A 21362-nucleotide genomic window follows, 5' to 3' on the forward strand; every position below is an offset into this window, starting at 1 on the left:
GATGCTGGCCTACACCAGAGCCACAGCACGACAAATCCGAGCCGCGTCTGTGATCTACATACTCCACGGCTCACAGCAACGGAGGATCCTTAACCCACCGAGCGGGACCAGGGATCAAACCCACAACTTCATGGTTCCTAGTCAGATTCGTTTCTGCTGCACCAAGACAGGAACTCCCACCTTTAGTTTTTTAAACACATGTGGTAAGTAGGAGATGAAGGAAAGACAGGGTACATTGGCAAATCAAAGCCTAGACCCTTGCTGCTCTAAGTGACAGCGCTTGCTCTTTATCTTTCACTTTTGTCAACTGATCTAGGCCTTCAGTTCTTACATAGTCTAAATGCTTCCTGAGGACTAATGTAAAGAAGGTGATGAAAATCTGCAAGAGGAACTTTTATCATCTGAGGTTTAAGAGAGACTAAGTAATAAAAACTGAATTCCTTGGAAATGGATTGGCAAATTCAAGATTTTACTTGATACTTCATGCAGTCACTCAAACCATCATTTATTTCCCAGTGTTTTGAAAAAAATATTAAGTGGTGCAAAAGGGGTTCCATTGGCATGTAAGTATAGGGAATTTTAAGGAAGCAATTAAACAGGTTTTTTGTTTTTTTTTTTAAAGACAATGCTTCCTAAGAACATGTAATCTATCTGTAAATGTCCACCATTGTTTCCAAAGAGAGAAACATGGTAAACAGTATTAAACCCTATGACCATGAATTCATTTTCTACAGGCACTCTCCTAGGATGTCTTTCCTCAACATGATATTGAGAAATACCAAACCTACTCTGGACTTCAGAAAAAAAGAGGTTTAGCAAATATTTGTCAAGTAACTTGTGTGATATTTTCAATTCCTAAACCACAGCATATTAAGTGTGTGTATGATACCTATACACACACTCACATATTTACATACATGTGAAATGTTTATATTTACTTTTCTATATGGCCTCTGTCTATAAGATAATAATGTTCCCAAATGTTTGTTACAACTTTAGATTGACATGGTTTACATTTAAACCATTTGTTTTCATATTTTTACTTTGTTTTGAATCAAGATTTGGTGTTAAACTATGACTTTCTCACATCCCTCTTACTTCATTATCTCAGTAAACTGGTCAGTAATTACATTTGGATTCACGGAATAACAAGATGTGTTCTATCAAGGTTCCACTGTATTTTTAAGGTCAGATTTAAAAGAGATAGACAAGAATGAATGTTGATCCTTTCAAATTTCCTAGTGAAAAATTACTGTTATAGTAATGACTTTATTACTGAGGATTAATTTGCTTCCTATAGTGCTTTTTACCGGGGAAAAGGGAACTGGCCTGAAAATTGTTAAGGTTGAAAAGTTCAATGGAAATCTGTTAAAATGATAAATCTAGGTAGTTACATTTAAGTAATACAAATGCACAATTACTTCACCCAGTGTCATGAAATACTAAATTCCCCAAGTTGAACTCATATCACATATTTTACAAGGACTCAGGAGCTCTACAAGATAGGCATGTAAGTGCTAATGTATTTAAATAAGGATATAATGATTTTATTTCAGGCTACAGTCTTTTCCATAGTCTTTACAATCAAAGTAAAATTCTATAAAGGCGGAAAATTATTTCATTTTGAAAATATGCTCCTACAAAGACGAATATTTTACACAGCATCAGAAAAAGGTAAATATATTACTATTCATTTTTTAAAAAGTCTTTTTGTAAAGAAACTTGGATTTAAATCAATAAATTTTACATGTGTAAGCAATTCTCGATAATTAAAAAATAGATTTAAGTCAATTTTTGTATGCCAAGTTTGACTGAATAGAGATTTGCTTACCTTAGTTCTTTTAGCTTGCATTAACAATAGTCATCTTTTAATAGATTAATCATAGCTTTGCAAAGTTGTAATTGCATGACTAGTTACCTACCTTTCCTTTTCTTGCTGATTTCCTTTATCACTTCCATTGTTAATCAAAGCAAGTTCATCTAATAATGATGTAGATTCCTTTGTAAATTTCTCAAAAACCTACAGTATGAGATTTTAGTAACATATTAAGAATAATCTTAATAGTTGATAAAGTACTTAAAGATTTTCAACTAACAGCAAAAGAATTAGCCAGGCAGGATTCCTGCTCCCTCTCTGGATGGCACTTAGTACATTTTAATCACCAGAGCCCAACAGCGTAGAAGACAAAAAACAACAGCTTCTTAAAACAATGGAGATGAGATTGCTTCCTAAAACAATAAATAGTTTCATTGGATAAGGAATTTTAAAAATTTAAATGCCCTCAGAAATTACCTTTATTCCTCAGACCAGTTTATTTTTGTCCCTATGTTTCCTTGAGAAACATCTGTACCAGCAACAGTTTTAACTACGTGAACATTATTTAGACCATTTGTAACCCTCTAATTCCAGTTAAAGAACATTTTTTATGTTATTCTATTATGCATTCTATTCTGGCTGCATGTAATAGTTTAAAAGTTTTATATACAAGCATGTAGCATAAAAATAAATTAGTTATAATTTCAATATGATTTCTTAAAATATTTCTAAAAAAGGATTTGGGCAAGTCTGTTTATAATAAAATGGCCATTGATTTGTCTGATATCATTGTTCAAATACAATGAAAATCAAACTGGTTATCCATTTTGGAATATCCAAGAGTTCATTATTCTTCCAAAAAATGAGCATATAATCTAAACTGAGTTAATTTTAAGTTTGTTCTTTTAGTCCCCAGCAGTTTGATTAAATAATGCTGCATTATACAGAGTAGCAGATTTCCAAAGTCTGGCCTGAAAAGGAAGATGAATTTTCAGAAATGAAAACCTTAACCTGCCAATCTCCTCTTCAATTCAAATTGATGACTATATCCTCTTTGAAAATGTTGTATCAACTAGATTACCCCTCAGGAAATTATGCTACTTTGTTAATCTAAAAAAAGTTTTACAACTTTGACTGTAATATTGTTATTAATGACAACAGTAATAGCTAACACTTGTGAATCTGACTCCAGAGTATCTGCCTTCAAGCATTATGCTATCATGTGGTATGTATTATATTTTTTCAGTTTTATAAAAAGGAATGCAATCTACATTTTAGTTGATTAAAATGAAAGTTAACAAATGTCTTATTTATAGGTAATAGCTTTTTTATCTCATTGTAATATACCAACCAGCCTCTTATTTAACCAGTCCATGTGATCATAGGTGAGACTCCCACCAAAATCTTCTGTTAACTGGCATGGTTCTATGTAACGAGTCAATTTATTGGCGGACACTAAAATAACCTATAAAGTTAAAAAGGAAAAAAAAAATTGGTGAGCCATTATTAAAGACCATGAAGTAATGAGGAAATAAAATTGATTAAAATATGCACTACTATTCCCAATATGATGATGTATTATCAATTTATTTGTTATACAAGAGCATTTAAAATCAATTACATATCTGCTAAGAAATAAGCTATCCTAAATCATTTATAATACCACATTTCAGAAAACAAGAGACACTAGCAGCTCAGATGATTTTCAAAATCTTAGCAATATTAATAATTTCTTGGTAATAAAAATCAATTCTTTTAATAGAATGATGTACTCAGCAAAGAATTTTCACATGGCCTTAAAATTAGCTAGGTTCACTAAAATAGTAAGTACGAATGAATAATAAATCCAGCAATCAAAAAATTATACACTTTAAAGTTTCTCTAACATTCCTTTGATTATATGCTAATGAAACATATCCTCTAACAGCAGAATAAAACTCAGGATAACATATACTAATATTTAATTTGAAAAACAGAACTAAAAGTAGGAAGAAGGTCGGGGAATTCCTAAACTTGAAACTTAAATATTAAAGCGATACTCCTTTAAATCTAAAAACTTTAAAAGATTCAAACATAAGTTATAAAATAAACAAAGAGACCATTTTAGCACTAAATAAAATTTCAATGAAGATATGCATGAATATAAAAGAAACAAGATATATGGGAGAAAGACATTCAAATGGTAGTGCTAATGCAGAAATAATACATGGAAATTTGAGTCAGCCAAAAAAAAAAACAAAGACTTAATAAGAAAATTAATGTGTCCAGCTGGGAAAAGCACCATTCATACTCTTAACAAACCATCTAGCATGAAAATAAAGAGGAGAGAGGTACCACAAGAGAATGGTGAAGGGATGACTATAAGATGACATGAGTGATTCTCTTGAGATGATGGAACTATACTGTATCTTAACTGTGGTGAAGGATTTATGTGTGTCAAATCACATAAAACTTAGAAAAAAGAAGGAATTTTATTGTAGGTAAATTATACTTTAATAAACTTAACTTTCATAAAAAGGGGGGAAAACCCCAACAACAACATAAGGAGGATTTGTGAAAGAACTTCCAGAGAAATAAAGAAGGAAAAGAAAAATTCAGCAACCTACGTGATATGTAAAACCAGGTATATCCATACTATATACGAAGTTATAATGGAAACTATAAATGAGGAAAATCAAAAAGACTGCATACACTCTAATGAGCAGGGAGTAGAGTGGGAAAGGAGTGGGAAATTACATCAGGAAGATGACAAAAACATAGCATCCATGGTTCATAAAACTATCAGAGAAAAATAAATCCTATCATAATCAGAGTTTAAACAAACTGCTATTGCTAACAATACAACAAATGGAAATTAAGAGCTTTAGATGTTTATGTTAGAAAGGCTGATGATGAGCTAAGTGACCTACCTAAAAAGTTTGGGGTCAGGAGGTGGGAGGATAACAACAGAATAAACCCAAAGCAAAGAGGAGGGAGGTGAGAAATTCATTAAGTCAAAAGCTGTTCCTTGAAAAAACTAAAAGGAAACCAACAAAGTTCTGATAAGAAAGAACAAGAAGAAAAGAAAGGTACAAATAAAAAAACCCCACCTACACTGACAGCAGTGGTTTATAAGATAATATGGATACAGGACAATCTTTTGTTAATAACTATGCAAATTTACCAAGAGTTAGCAAGGGTGTTGGGCAGCATAAATTCATAAACAATGTAAATAGACATATAAATTATATATGTAAAAGAATGCCTCTTGGGAAAACAATCTGGCATTATCTTGAAAATGTGAACACTTCTAAAACCTGTGCCTAAATATTCTGCAAACAGAAAAATCTTACACATAAATTATTAGGAGACATATATAAAAAATTTCAAATGATGCAACCGACAAGGGCTTAATCTCTAGAATATATAAACAACTTATACAACCGAACAGCAAAGAAGCCAATCAATCAATGGAAAAATGGGCAAAAGACCTGAATAGACATTTCTCCAAAGAAGATATACAGATGGCCAACAAACACATGAAAAAATGCTCAACATCGCTGGTTATAAGAGAAACGCAAATCAAAACTACCATGAGATATCACCTCACACCAGTCAGAATAGCCATCATTAATAAATCCACAAATAACAAGTGCTGGAGGGGCTGTGGAGAAAAGGGAACCCTCCTGCACTGTTGGTGGGAATGTAAACTGGTACAGCCACTATGGAGAACAGTTTGGAGATACCTTAGAAATCTATACATAGAACTTCCATATGACCCCACAATCCCACTCTTGGGCATCTATCCGGACAAAACTCTACTTAAAAGAGACACGTGCACCCGCATGTTCATTGCAGCACTATTCACAATAGCCAAGACATGGAAACAACCCAAATGTCCATCGACAGAGGATTGGATTCGGAAGAGGTGGTATATATACACAATGGAATACTACTCAGCCATAAAAAAGAATGACATAATGCCATTTGCAGCAACATGGATGGAGCTAGAGAATCTCATCCTGAGTGAAATGAGCCAGAAAGACAAAGACAAATACCATATGATATCACTTATAACTGGAATCTAATAACCAGCACAAATGAACATCTCCACAGAAAAGAAAATCATGGACTTGGAGAAGAGACTTGTGGCTGCCTGATGGGAGGGGGAGGGGGAGGGAGTGGGAGGGATCGGGAGCTTGGGCTTATCAGACACAACTTAGAATAGATTTACAAGGAGATCCTGCTGAATAGCATTGAGAACTTTGTCTAGATACTCATGTTGCAACAGAAGAAAGGGTGGGGGAAAAATGTAATTGTAATGTATACATGTAAGGATAACCTGACCCCCTTGCTGTACAGTGGGAAAATAAAAAAATAAAAATAAAAAAAAGAATGTTTATAAACATCATTCACAATGGCAAAAGAATAAGATAATACATAAATCCACCCAAAGGAGAATAAGTAAACAGTTTTTAGTCACACAATGGAATAACCTTCAGCACGAAAATGAATTCACCACATCTATCAGAAAAATATGCATGAATCTTAAACATCATTATATGATGAGTGAGAAAAAGCAAGTCACTGAAGACTAAAATCATGAGGCTATTTTAAAAACTCAAAAATAAGTGAAAACATTAGTTAGAAATAAATAATATACTTAAATGATAATCTTACAGAAATAAATATAAAAAGAACAAAAGATAAACATTCCCTATATTCAATGCTGGATCCAAGCTGCGTCTGCAACCTACACCAGAACTCATGACAACACTGGATCCTTAACCCACTGAGTAAGGCCAGGGATCGAACCCACGTCCTCATGGATACTAGTCAGGTTTGTTAACTGCTGAACTGCAATGGGCACTCCTCTCGTCCGTTTTTAATACAAACATATACACACACAGAATGAGATCACAAACAAAGGATGGGGAGACACAAATAAGTGAGGTGTTAGGAATGGGAGTAGGTAAATGAAATTAGGGAGGGGAACTCACATTTATTTTAGTGTTGATATTTGAATTCTTAGTTTGGCCTATGGGTACCCCAACTATTTATTATTAAGCTTAATGTTCTATATATACATTTAAAAATATATATACTACATACCGTATTAAAATACTAAAAACACAGTGAGTAGGAAAAGAGAATGATGGACAGAAGGGACACCATGAGATCACAACCTCAGAAGAAAGAAAGCCTAACTCTGCTGAGGCAATAGAAGGGAGGTTATTGGAGAAAAAACAAAATGGAAAATCTGGAGGTGGTGATGAGAGGAAAGCAGAGGGAGTTTATCTGAATCTTTGTTGAAAATACTCTAAATCAATCAAAATGTTGTTGTCTCTTTGGTTGCAGTAGCACAGAGGGCCAAAGACTTTACTAGAATATGCCAAAGGACTTCCGAATTCCTTTCCTGGGTTAAACACCACCATATGATAACTGGAAGGATCCTAAGCCAGGAGCCAATCATTCCAGGTTTGTGTTCTAGCTCTGCCACAAATTCACTGACTTGTGAAGGTAAAGAAATTCACTCCAGGCTTATTTTCCAATGTGCCAAAGAAGCTACATTAAATTATCTACGATGTTTCTCTAAGCTCTAAGAGGACATATTTCTAATAAGTAGTCATCCTATACATTTATTTTGGGCCATTCTCTTTAATATATGAACCTGACTCGCCCAAGGAAGAGCACCTGCCACTTTCTATGCACTTCAGTTAACCTCACTGTATACATCTTTCTACATTTGATAGTTCCTAAATACATTAAAATCATTAGCAACCGATTTCAAGTTATTTAATAAGACAAAGGGGGAATTTGCATTTATACAGTTACACATGGCAAATGTTTATTTACATCTGAATATTCCTCCTGAAATATCTTTTCCCTAAAAACAACTTATTCATGACATAAAATATATTTAAGAATATACCATCCCTTACTAAATATAATTTTTTAAAGTTGGTTAAGATTACTGCTATTATGATTTTTAACTTATGCAAAAGACACAAAGGAACATCATAATTATAGAAATTTACATAAAACAAATTTTATCCATCATTAAAAAAATTTTATAGAATCCACATTCCTATAAAATTCACTGGTGGCTGTTCACAGTGAAAATAGTAGATTTGCCGTGTAGACAAGGAACTCTAAAAATGCCAAAGGTAACAAAAACTAAATAACGTATGTGAAAAAAAGCAATAGTTTAAATAGTCAACTGACTCAGAACCATCCTCATTTTAAATTAACAATTTAGAAAACTATCTCCTGGGGTGAGCGTTTCCCCTGCAATAATCTCATCTTTACTTGAGAGTGTGAGAGGGAGGCAAAAGTGCAGAGGACGCCGGGAATACAACCAGAACTGTTTTTGGATAATGAATGTTTCAAAAAGAATGAGGGAAACAACATTTAGGAAGAGTCTGTAATAGCAGAAAAGAATCTTTCTGTATTAAAATGCTACATATCTGAGAATTGCCTTTTAGAAGTCAGTGAGGAGTGGCATCCTAAAGAGGAATGAAAAGCGCTTCTCCCAGCACACAGCAAAAGTACTCTGTTTACAAAGGCAAGGAACTGTTCACATGCCTTTGGAAAATGACACCACTTGCCAGAGTGCAACATATAAACTATAGACACCTGCTTCTAAGAGGACAAATTCAAGTTTGAACAGACAGACAATTCAACTTCATTCTAAGTGATGGCAAACATCATAGAGGGATACGATTTCACAAACAGAGCAAATTCGAATCACAAGCAAAAATAAAATACGCTGTTTTTCTGGAGGTGAGAGGTCAGGGGATTTAGCCTCAAGTAAAATTAAAGTGCTAAAGGGAGTTTCCACTGTGGCTCAGCAGTCACAAACTCGACTAGTAACCAAGAGAACACAGGGTTCAATCCCTGGCCTTGTTCTGTAGGTTAAGGATCTGGCGTTGCTGTGAGCTGTGGTGTAGGCTGGTAGCTGCAGCTCCAATTTGGCCCCAAGCCTGGGAACTTCCATGTGCCACACTTGCGGCCCTAAAAAGAAAAGAAAAATTAAAGTGCTAAAAAGGGAGTATGTGTAGAGAAAGAGATTTATGTAAATTAGAAAAGTGGAGAAACAGATTATAAAGCAAATAATGCATGTGAAAGAAAAAAGAGAAAACTGACATATTGCAGAGTCGATGTGGTAAAATAAATTTGGAATCTCACAGTAGGTGATTTTCTCTAAATTATTCATTGCAGCTTCTTAAGTTACAAAAACTAGTAAGATTTCCTACATTCCTTTCCGCTAAATTCTTAAAGGAGCACTCATATGGCACACCTAGGAATCATTTTATCTTATGGAAAATGTTTTATTACCTGGCAAAGAGAAAATTAAAAAAAAAAAAATTCAGACCCCCAAAGCAATCATCAACAAAATTAAAAGCAATATTAGAAAACAAGGGTCTCAAACATCGTATTTAGGTCATATCTATTATGTCTCACTCCGTTTCCCCCATGATTCTAAACAAGAAAAGGTAGAAATAATGACATAATTGCAAAAAAAAAAACCTAAAGAAATATTTTCCAAAGCTACAGAAAAAGCTGTGAAATTTTTTTTTTCTTGGCCTTTTCTAGGGCTGATCCCATGGCATATGGAGGTTCCCAGGCTAGGGATCTAATCAGAGATGGAGCCACCAGGCTACGCCAGAGACACACCAACATGGGATCCAAGCCAAGCCAAGTCTGCAACCTACACCACAGCTGACGGCAACGCCAGATCCTTAACCCACTGAGCAAAGCCAGGGACTGAACCTGCAACCTCATGGTTCCTAGTTGGATTCGTTAACCACTGCGCCACGACGGGAACTCCAGCTGTGAAAATTTTAATTAAGTGACTTTTTTTTTGCAGCATGTATAAGTTCCCAGGCCAGGGACTAAAACCATGCCATAGCACACCAACCCAAACCTGCAGTGACAACAGCGGATCCTTAACCTACTGTGCCACAAGAGAACTCCAAGTGATTTCCTAATGAATAAGAAATAAAACAGTGAATCAGAGCAAAAATATTAAGTACAAAAAGACACAATGATATTATATTAGAATATTAAACACACTAAATCGGTTCTATATTCCATAAAACTCAAATACTTACTATCACCTCCTCTTAATTGGCAGACCAATTCTAGCTTAAAAACAAATCTCAAAAATTAAACAATTCCTTATTTGTAGATAAGATGGAACCACAAACTCAACATTCCATTTTCCAATAATGCATTTTCCAAAGGTACTGAACATTTTAGACTGTCCACTGCATTACTCTAAAGCAGTAGTTCCCAGTTAAGAAAATCCTGTAACATTCCACAGTAGCCTAACATTTTCCCCTGAACATAATATAGAATATACAATGACCTTGTTTTAAGTTTAAAAAAGATTTTACTAACTTTTCATAAAATACTGAATCAAAGTGAACTTCATAAAACAAAGTAAAAAGAAAGACCAACTTTACCTTTTACCACCTAACAAATGGCATTCATAACCTTTAACTTTAAAATAGTTATCTAATATTTAGAATGACTTACAAATTATTTAAAAACTTGTCTTTTTTTTTTTTTTGTCTTTTTAGGGCCACACCCACAGCATATGGAAGTTCCAAGGCTAGGGGTCACATCAGAGCTGCAGCTGCCAGCCTACACTAGAGCCACAGCAACATCAGGTTCGAGCTGTGTCTGTTACCTACACCACAGCTCACAGCAACACAAGATCCTTAACCCACTTAGCAGGGCCAGGGATCAGACCCGCATCCTCATGGATACTAGTCAGGTTCACTACCACTGAGCCACAGCAGGAACTCCCTCATGTTGGCTTTACGACTACAAACAAATAAGGATGATAAAGAATATCGTATCATCAAAACAGAGGAGAAACTATTTTTATAACCCGATCTTTGAAATTCAACTTGTATACTGAAAAAAATTCGGCTGGTTTATTTTTATAATTTTTACATTTCTTTTTAAGCAATTATGTATTAGAAAAGGTTTGTAAGCCTGGCCTAGTAGATAACTCTTTGGTTTTGTCTTTTTTTAAATTAATTTTTATTTCATATTGGAGTACAGTTATTTACAATGTTGTGTTTATTTCAGGTATAAAGTGATTCAGTTACACACATATATATCCATTCCTTTTCAAATTATTTTCTCATTCAGGTTACTAAAGAATACTGAGGAGAGGTCCCTGTGCTGCACAGCAGGTCCCTGTCAATTATCTATTCTATATACTGCAGTGTGTATATGTTAATCCCAAACTCTTAATTAATCCCCCTCTCTCCTACCTTTCCCCTTTGGTAACCGCAAATTTGTTTTCTAAGTCTGTGAGCCTGTTTCCATTTTGTAAATAAGTTCATTTGTAACATTTTTTTAGATTCTACATATAAATGATACCATATAGTATTGTCTTTGTCTGACTTCACTTAGTATGATAATCTCTAGGTCCATCCATGTTACTGAAAACGACATCATTTCATTCCTTTTTATGGCTAATATTCCACTGTATATATGAACTACATCTTTATCCATTCCTCCGTTGATGGACACAGGCTGATTCCATGCCTTTGCTATTGTAAATAGTGTTGCAGTCAACACTGGGATGCATGTATCTTTTTGAATTATGGTTTTCTCTAGATATATGCCCAGGGGTGGGATTGCTGGATCACATGGTAGCTCTATATTTAGTTTTTTTAAGGAACCTCTATACTGTTCTCCATGGTGGCTGTACCAATTTACATTCCATCCCTTTTGTCTATACTCTTTAGCATTTATTGTTTGTAGACTTTTTGATTATAGCTGTTCTTACTGGTATGAGGTGATACCTAACTGTAGTTCTGATTTGCATTTCTTTAATCATTACTGATGTTGAGCATCTTTTCATGTGCTTTTTGCCCATCTGTCTTTGGAGAAATGACATATTTCTCCATATTATGTACATATTCTGCCCAATTTGTGATTGGGTTATGTTTCTGATATAAAGATGTATGAGATGTTTGTATATTTTAGAGATTAATCAACCCCTTGTTGGTTGCTTTGTCTGCAGATATTTTCTTCCATTCTGTGGGTTGTGGGTTTTTTTTTTAATGGTTTCCTTTGCTGTGTAAAAGCTTTTGAATTTAATTAGGTCCCATTTGTTTATTTTTGTTTTTATTTTCATTACTCTAGGAGATGAATCCAAAAAAGATATTCCTGGAGCTCCTGTTGTGGCACAGGGGAAATAAATCTGATTAGGAACCATGAGGTTGCGGGCTCCATCCCTGGCTTCACTCAGTAGGTTAAGGATCTGGTGGTGGCGTGAGCTGTGGTGCAGGTTGCAGACATGGCTCGGACCTGGCATTGCTGTGGCTGTGGCTGTGGCCAGCAGCTGTAGCTCCGATTAGACCCCTAGCCTGGGAACCTCTATATGCCATAGGTGTGGCCCTAAAAAGGAAAAAACAAAAACAGATGTTACTGTGGTTTATACAGTGTTCTATGTTTCCTCTGGGAGTTTTATAGTATCTGGACTTACATTTAGACATTCAAACCATTTTGAGTTCATTTTTATATATAATGTTAGAGAATTTTCTAATTTCATTCTTTTCCATGCAGCTGTCCAATTTTCCCGGCACCACTTATTGAAGAGGATGTCTTTTTTTCTATTGTATTTTCTTGCCTCCTTTGTCATTGATGAGTTAACCACACCCACATGGATTTACCTCTGGGCTTTCTATCCTGTTCCACTGACCTCTATTTCTGTTTCTGTTCCAGTACTATACTTTGTAGTATAGTCTGAAGTCAGGGAGGCTGATTTCTCCAGCTTCATTTTTCTTTCTCAAGATTGCTTTTGCTATTTAGGGCTTTTTGTGTTTCCGCACAAATTTAAAAATGGTTTTGTTCTAGTTCTGTGAAAAATATTATTCATAATTTGATAGGAACTGCATTGAATCTGTATATTGTCTTGGGTAGTATAGTCTTTTTGATAATATCGATTTTTCCAATCCAAAAGCATGATGTATCTTTCCATTTGTTTGTTTCATCTTTGATTTCTTTCATCAGATCTTATAGCTTTCAGAATACAAGTCTTTTGCCTCCTTAGACAGGTTTATTCCTAGGTATTTTTCTTTCTGATATAATGGTAACTGGAATTGTTTCCTTAATTTCTCTTTCTGATCTTTCATGATTAGCATGTAGGAATGCAAGAGATTTCTTTGTATTAACTTTGTATCCTGCAACTTCCCCAAATTCACTGATAAGCTCTAAAAGTTTCTACTGGCATCTTCAGAATTTTCTATGTATAATATCATGATATCTGCAAACAGTGACTGTTTTACTTCTTTTCCAAATTGGATTCCTTTTATTTTGCTTCTCTGATTGCTATAGCTGGGACTTCTAAGGCTATGTTGGATAAAAGTGTCTTCCAGATCACTTATCCATTTTCCTGCCTCATTTACTCTACTATTGATTCCTTCTAGTGTACTTTTCATTTCAATTGTTATTATTTAACCCTGTTTGTCCTTTATATCTTCTAGCTCTTTGTTGAACATTAAGAAATGTTCATCTTCTTGGTCTGTACCTCCGTTCTTTTCTGAGATCTTAGATCATCTTGACTATCATTACTCTGAATCCTTTTTTGAGGAGACTGCCTATTTCTATTTCACTTAGTTATTCTTCTGGGGTTTTAACTTGTTCCTTCATCTGGAGCATATTTTGTCTTCTCATTTTGTCTAATTTTCTGTGTTTGTGGCCTCCATTCTGCAGAGTGTAGGAATGTAGTTCCTCTTGCTTCTTGTGTCTGCCCCCCTTGGGGATGCTGGTCCAGAGACTTGTGCATGCTTCTTGGTGGGAGGGACTGGTGCCTGCCCACTGGTGAGTGAAGTTGGGTCTTGTTTTTCTGGTCACAGGGCCATGTCAAGAAGTATGTTTGGAGATGGCTATGAGCTCAGGAAGACATTAGGCAGCCTGTCTGTTGATAAGCAGAGCTCCTTTTCGACCCTGTTGGTAATTTGGTCTGAGATATCCTAGCACTGGAGTCTACAGGTTGTTGGGTGAGGCCAAGTTTTGGTGTCAAAATGACAGCCTCCAAGAGAGCTCATGCCAATGAACACTCCCTGGTACCTCTGCCACTAATGTCCTTGTTCCCCACAGTGAGCCACAGTCACCCCCTGCCTACCCAAGAGACCCTCCAAGACCAGCAGGCAGATCTAGCCTCACCTCAGAACTCTCACTCTTGTAGGAGAATGCAGACAAATCTTTGTGTAGAACATCGTTCATTCTCCATTAATTAAGATCTAAATGTGACTTAATTACCTTATATACTATCTTTTTTACCATAATTTTTAGAGTACAAAAGACATCATGATATCGAAATAACAATTTTGACGAAATTAGTACAATTTATATACATCTAGGGATAATTGTCTTGAGGCTAATTTTCAGAATTATTACCATTCTTATGCTCCTTATTAAGTTGTTATATGTAACAAATATCTGTGACTCTTATAGTTTCTGCTATTAATCAGTGTTTCATTTGAGATAAAACCATCATGAGGGTTATGATTTCTAGCTGAGTGATATATCCCAAATGACTGGCAGATCTCCAGCTTACTCATCAACTGATAAATATTAAAAAATTTTTAAACTCAAATTCAAATTAAATCAAATTAGTTTAAAGATCTGAATGTAAGACCTGAAATCTTAAAATTCCTAGAAGAAAACACAGGCTGTAAACTCCTTAACAAGTATCTTGGCAATGACTTTTTTTCAACCTGACAGCAAAAGCAATAAAAGCAAAAATAAATTAGTGGAACTATATCATACCAAAAAGCTTCTGCACAGCAAAGGAAACCATAGACAAGATGAAAAGGCAACTGAATGAGAGAAAATATTTGGAAATTATATATCTGATAAGGGACTAATATCTAAAATGTATAAAGAACTTACATAATTCAATACCAAAAAAATTAAACATCTAATTAAAACCTGGGCAGAAAACCTGAATAAATGTTTCCCAAAGAAGACAGAGAGATGGACAACAGGTACATGAAAAAGGCTCAACATCATTAATCATCAAGGAAATACAAATCAAAACCACAAAGAGATATAACCTCACACCTATTGGAATGGCTATTATCAAAAAGACAAGAAAATAACAAGGCATGGTGAGAATGTATAAAAAAAATGGAGCCCTTGGGAACTGTTTTTGGGAATGGTGCTATCGCTATGGAAGATGGTACAGAGGTTCCTCCAAAAATTAAAAGCTGAACTACTCTATGATCCAATAATTATACCTCTGGTTATATACCTAAAAAAATGAAAAACATTAACTCACAAAGATACATGCACCTCCATATTCACTGTAGCATTATTTACAATAGCAATGATATGGAAACAACCTAAGTGTGCTTCAATGGATGAATAGATAAAGAAATTGAAATAAACATATGTGTGTGTTTAACTTTATTAATACATATATGTGTATGTATGTATATATGTATATATACAATAGAATATTATCCAGACCTTAAAAAAATAAAATCTTGCCATTTGTGACAATACAGATGGACTTTGAGGGCATTATGCTAAGTGAAGTAAGTAAGAAGAAAGACAAGTAACAGTCTCTTGTTTGATAGTTGCCAGAGGGTGGGTGGAGGCACGGAAGAAATGGGTGAAGGGGGTCAAAAGGTATAAAGAAAAGAGAACAATGTGTTTTAAATTTTTAAAATGGAGTTCCTGTTGTGGCTCAGAGGGTTAAAAACCTAACATGGTGTGCACGAGGATGCAAGTTCAATCCCTGGTCTCGTTTTGTGGTTTAAGGATCCAGTATTGCCACAAGCTGTGGTGTAGGTCGTAGATGCAACTCGGACCCCATGTTGCTGTGCCTGTGGTGTAGGCCAGCAGCTCCAGCTCCGAGCTGACCACTAGCCCAGGAACTTCCTTCCATATCCCACAGGTACAGCCCTAAAAAGAAAAAAAAAAAAAAAAAAGGGATAGAAATTTCAGATTTCTCTCCAGAGAAATCTGAAACCTAGTGATAAGCACAAAGGGAAACAAAATAAAATGATGCAACTATAAAACGGAAAGAAAAAGACCACAATCTATATGAGTTTTTCAAACTTCTGCCAAGTTCTTTCAAAGGGAAAAAAGAAAAACACATGACATTTTTAAAACACTAAAGTCGTACATAAATATTACTTTTTCCTTTATTTAATATATGTTAGAGAGGTTAAGACAAAACAAATTAAATGACTAAACCACAATATTTTATTAGCTACCTAGCACTGTTCAACAAGTTTGAGGAGAAAGATATTTAACATATAGCCTTTAATTAAAACATTTGTGAAGCTTTTCTTTCTGGAATCTAACTTACAGAAAGACTCAAAACTTATTTCTAGGGAGTTCCCTGGTGGTTTAGTGGTTGAGACTTGGCACTCTTACCACTGCGACCTGGGTTCAATCCCTGGTCTAGGAACTGAGACCCCATATCAAGCCACTACATGCTGCAGCCAAAAAAAAAAAAAACCAGCAACAACAACAGAAACCCTTATTTCTCTATTACTCCCATTATTCTTTCCTAATAAAACATTTCCAAAGAACCTAAAACTGAATCTTTTACTCTGTAGGCACTCAATTTTTTTTTTGTTTGTTTGTTTGTTTGTTTTTTTACTTATGCTAACAATGTAGGTGTAAGATCTGGAATGAAAATGTGTCTGTTCATACACATACATATGTATACATATGTATATTTGTGTGCTTAGTACAGATTCATGTGCGTGTTATGTGTTATACTATTTCAATGTGTATGTCTACTTGTATCTGTTTGTTCAGGGATATTTTTCTAAGAAAATAATTTTCTGCCAAAGTCAGAAAGAAGTTAGAATAGACAGAGCTAGAGGTATTCTTGACAGAGAAGCATGAAGGAAATCTTTGGTCCTGGATACTAACACTAGCATGCCCTCAAAAAAAGTACAGAATCAGATGTAGTAATAAAAAATAAGAGAAGAAAACAATTTAGAATGGTGGCTGGTTATCATTACCAGTAAAAAAAAAAAACACTTTTACTCTCATGAATGACAATACAGAAGGAGAAAGTGAGGAGTTCCCGTCGTGGCGCAGCGGTTAACGAATCCGACTAGGAACCATGAGGTTGCGGGTTCGGTCCCTGCCCTTGCTCAGTGGGTTAACGATCTGGCGTTGCCGTGAGGTGTGGTGTGGGTTGCAGACGCGGCTCGGATCCCGTGCCGCTGTGGCTCTGGCGTAGGCCGGCGGCTACAGCTCCGATTCAACCCCTAGCCTGGGAACCTCCATATGCCACAGGTGCAGCCCTGAAAAAACAGACAAAAAAAAAAAAAAAAAAAGGAGAAAGTGAGATTCTTTTGGTTACTAGTCTCCCAATTTGAGGATAAGATTAATGCCAGTACTACTTCAATTTTACGTTCTCATTAGATAGACTATAGATACTGTCATCTAACTAGCAAATAGTATCAGAGCCACTAGGTATAATGTTGCCAAAGGTCAGAAAGAACTGGAAGATCTGAGTTGCTAAAAAAAGAAAATGAACAGGTGGCATCTATTTCAGAGATGGAAAGGATATATAAAGAAATATTTAGGTAACCAATGAAAGATGAATATTCAATGGCCAGTGAAAAACATTAGCAAAGTGAACAAGAGGAAGGTCATCTAGAAGAAAAAAAATGCAAAGGATGATAGGGAAGACATCATGAGATCATGGGAACAGGTTGCCATTAAAATTACAGCTGGATGTTTACCTGACAAATATTGTGGATGGCTGGTAATAAATCTGTTATGAATAATTCTATAAGGTAAAACACAAACTTTTGCTTATAGGAACACCAGTACCCATAACAAAGTTATCCTTTTAAAATGTTTGGAATATACACAAAAACACAGGCTTAATTACAACAGCCCAAATGATCCAAAATAACATCAAGGAAAAATAACTGCTAACTAAACAAATATCCATTTTGAATTTAATTATATATAGCTCTAAATGTCATTTAATGACTGATGTTGAACAGCCCCTTCAAGCTGAATATGCGTGGTGGTATACTAGCTAGCATTTGAAATTACTCTCATTACACACTTGGGAAAGTATTCTAGCTGAATCTCTTCAATGTCTAAAAAAATACATATTGATACAAGAAGCTTTAGCACTTGAGTTTTAAAACATCAATCTATGATATCAAATCAAGGCAGAAAGGAATTCTCTGTCTTCTATTTTATCCTCCAAGATGCAAGGTATTTAGACTATAAATTCATGTATTATGAGACCCAACTAGGCATGGCACATCTGAACAGAGGCCTACACTTAAGCAGGACTTGACAGGTTTCTCACAAAAAGGATCTCTGCTCCTACTCGGGGTTCAGAGTGGTGGTTTCCGAAACACTGGCCTCTGTATACCACGCATTCTCTCAGAGCATGCCCCTGCATGCCCCTGGCATAAAAGGCTGATTTCCCTGCCCGTCTGAGGTATCTGCTCACCAAAGCAACATCCCAGCCTTGTGCTTTCAGCCTCTTCTTTCTTTTCCCACTACACTTTTAATTCTCCTCCATGGGATGCAATTTCCCCTGCAATGATGAGGTTAACACCCTTCCTAACATAATCCAGCAGCCTAAATTGCCTTCCCTTACAATGCTAGTGTACCTATTCTAATAAATCTACATCACAATCAAGTCTACCAATGACAAAAGTCTGCAAGATAAAACTGAAAAACAAAACACCTGGCTTCTGCTTAGGATACATAAATGGCTAGAAAGAGCACTGTTCCAATCCTTACAACAACGGAATAATGCAAAATAATCTGAAAAATGACCATTTTTCTTAAATCCATCAGAGACTTAAGCCCACAGTTCAAGTTACCCAAATAACCTGAAATCTAAGGAAAGACCATCCATCAAGAACAGATGGAGGTGGAGCACTTGCCTACCTGAGGAAAATACCAGGCATGATATGGGCCAGGTAAGAATCTAGTCAAAATTTTCAGTGAATTGCTGACAGCCAAATGTGGTTTAGGGTGAAAACATAAAACCCATGGGAAGTAAAGACACAAGAAGAATTCAAACACACTTGCAGGCCCTTCTTCACACACCTCCCAGGGACTCAAGAGAAAGAATGGGCGTAGGTAGGACAAGAGACTTCAAAATGCTTCTGGGAGAAGGGAACAGCAACCACCACTGGAAAGGCATAAGGCTGAAGCAAGCCCAGATTCTTCAACTCTGTCTCCCCTAGAGGACAAAAACCTTCAGATCCTGGGGGAAGTCAGCAACCCTAGATGACTTGAGAACACAAATAAATCCCACAATGCAGCTGGAGGAAGGAGAAAGAAAGAAGAGAGAAAACAACCTACTGTCAAGAAAGAAACCAAACATAACTAGAGTAAGATATACCCATATATCAAAACTCTTAGATAAGGAATTTAAGATAATGATAAATGCTAAAGGCTATCATGGAAGAACTGCAAGGCCACATGCAAAACAGATGGGGATTTCAGTAAAGTGACAGAAACCATATGGAAGAATGTAATAGATAAGCTACAAACCAAAACAGGGTAACAGATAAAGTACATTTACAACCAGCTTATCAACAAACTCAGTACAGCCAAGGAAACGGTGAACTTGAAAATGCATCAGTAGAAAATACCCAAATTGAAACACAAAAAGAAAACACAAGGGAAAGAAAAATAAAATAGAACACCAATCTAGAATGGTAAGAAATTTCAAATGATCTAACATACATGCAAATGGAGTTCTAGAAGTAGCATAAAAACAAAATGGTGCAGAGAAAATATTTGAAAAGAAAACGTTAAAGAATTTTCCAGAACTGATGTCAGAAGAGATCCAAGAAGTGTAGAAAACAACAATCAGAATAAATACCAAATAAAACACATCTAGACATGGGAGTTCCCGTTGTGGCTCAGCAGGTTACGAACCCAACTTGTATCCATGAGGATGCAGGTTTGGTCCCTGGCCTCACTCAATGGGCTGGGGAACCAGAGTTGACATGAGCTGTGGTGTAAGTCACAGATGCAGCTCAGATCCTGCACTGCTGTGTCTGTGGCACAGGCGGTAGCTGTAGTTCCGGTTTGACCCCTAGACTGCAAATTTCCATATGTTGCGGTGTGCCCTAAAAAGCAAAAACAAAACCAACAAAACAACACATCTAGACATTACAAAATAAAACTGCTGAAAACCAAAAACAAAGGGAAAATCTTGAAGGTGGCCAAAAGGAAGAAAAAAGATAAATAATAAATAGGGAACCAAAGACACAAACAGGAGAGTTCTCCAAAGAAACCATGGAAATGAGAAGGCAATGGTATGAAATACTTAATGTGCTAAAACAAAACAAACAAACAAAAAAAATCAAACAATGAAGAAATATTTCTATACTGACTAAAAATATCTTTCAAAATTGAAAGAGAAATAAAGATTTATTTCAGGTAAACAAAAGCTGAGAAAATTCAATGCCAACAGGCCAATAATGCAAGATATGTTTAGGCAGAAAGAATATACCAGCCAAAAAGTTGAAAAGAAATGAAGAACACTGGAAATGACATAAATGAAGGTAAATATGAAGTTAACTTTTATTGTTTTAATTGCTATAAGAAAACCACTGTTTTTGCTATAACAAAAGCAGTGGCAATATATTGTGTGCTTATAGTATAATACAAGAAAAATGTATGTGAAAAATGGAAGGAAAATATTAGAATATATTGTTTTAAGGAATTTCCACTGTATGTAAAGTGGTATATCACTTAAAGACTCTGATAATTAAAGATGTATATTATAAAGCTAGGGCAACCACTGGGGGAAAAAAAAAGAGACATAAGTTATCAGTCAATAATGCAGACAAATGCAATGATAAATATACTTAATCCAAAAGAAGGCAGAAAGAGAACAAAAATACATAAAATCTAGCAAGAAGGAAAATTTTAATTCAAGCATATTAATAATTACATTAAATATAAATAGTCTTTTAAGCAACTGAAAAGACAGAGATTGTCAGACTGGATAAGACCCAACTATACTATAAGAAATCCCACTTTACATGTAAAGAAATAAATATGTAAACAGATAATATGTAAACAGGTAAAATGGCAAAGATAAAATATGCAAACACTAGTCAAAAGAAGCTGGAATAATTATATTAATATGAGACAATGTACACCTCAGAATCTGATATATTATCATGGATTAAAAAAGGGACATTTAATCATGAAATGATAAAGTGGTTAACTCAGAAAATTTAATGATCTTACATCTTAATGAATGCAACCAAAGACATTTAAAGTATATGAGGCCAAAATTGACAGAAATGAGAGAAGTAATCTACAATTATAGTTGGAGACTACACTATTCCTCTTTTGATAACTGACAGAATAAGTGGACAGAATATTCCAGAGATTGGAGAAGACCTAAATAATACTTTGAACAATCTTGACAGTTAAAAATCTCTCCACCCACAACAGCAGAATATACATGCAGAGTACATAGAGAATACATGTGCATGAGAAAATCAACCAAGACCCTCCATATATTTGGTCAAACACAAAATCTTAACAAATTTAA

At 35.2% G+C, this 21362-nt stretch overlaps 1 protein-coding gene across 3 annotated transcripts in view; it reads right to left on the reverse strand.

Annotated features, from left to right (window-relative positions):
• The window catches only part of SESTD1 (SEC14 and spectrin domain containing 1), a 128970-nt gene that overhangs the window by 40902 nt on the left and 66706 nt on the right, over positions 1–21362 (reverse strand). For all 3 annotated transcript variants that reach the window (XM_047772992.1, XM_047772993.1, XM_047772994.1), the window contains 2 exons: positions 3168–3281; positions 1923–2020 (listed from right to left, as the gene is read on the reverse strand). In XM_047772992.1, coding sequence (XP_047628948.1) covers positions 1923–2020; positions 3168–3281 — 212 coding nt within the window. The remainder of the gene's footprint in view (positions 1–1922; positions 2021–3167; positions 3282–21362) is intronic.

The sequence above is a fragment of the Phacochoerus africanus genome, chromosome 3, assembly GCF_016906955.1.
Source record: "Phacochoerus africanus isolate WHEZ1 chromosome 3, ROS_Pafr_v1, whole genome shotgun sequence".
In the NCBI taxonomy this organism is placed as follows: Eukaryota; Metazoa; Chordata; class Mammalia; order Artiodactyla; family Suidae; genus Phacochoerus; species Phacochoerus africanus.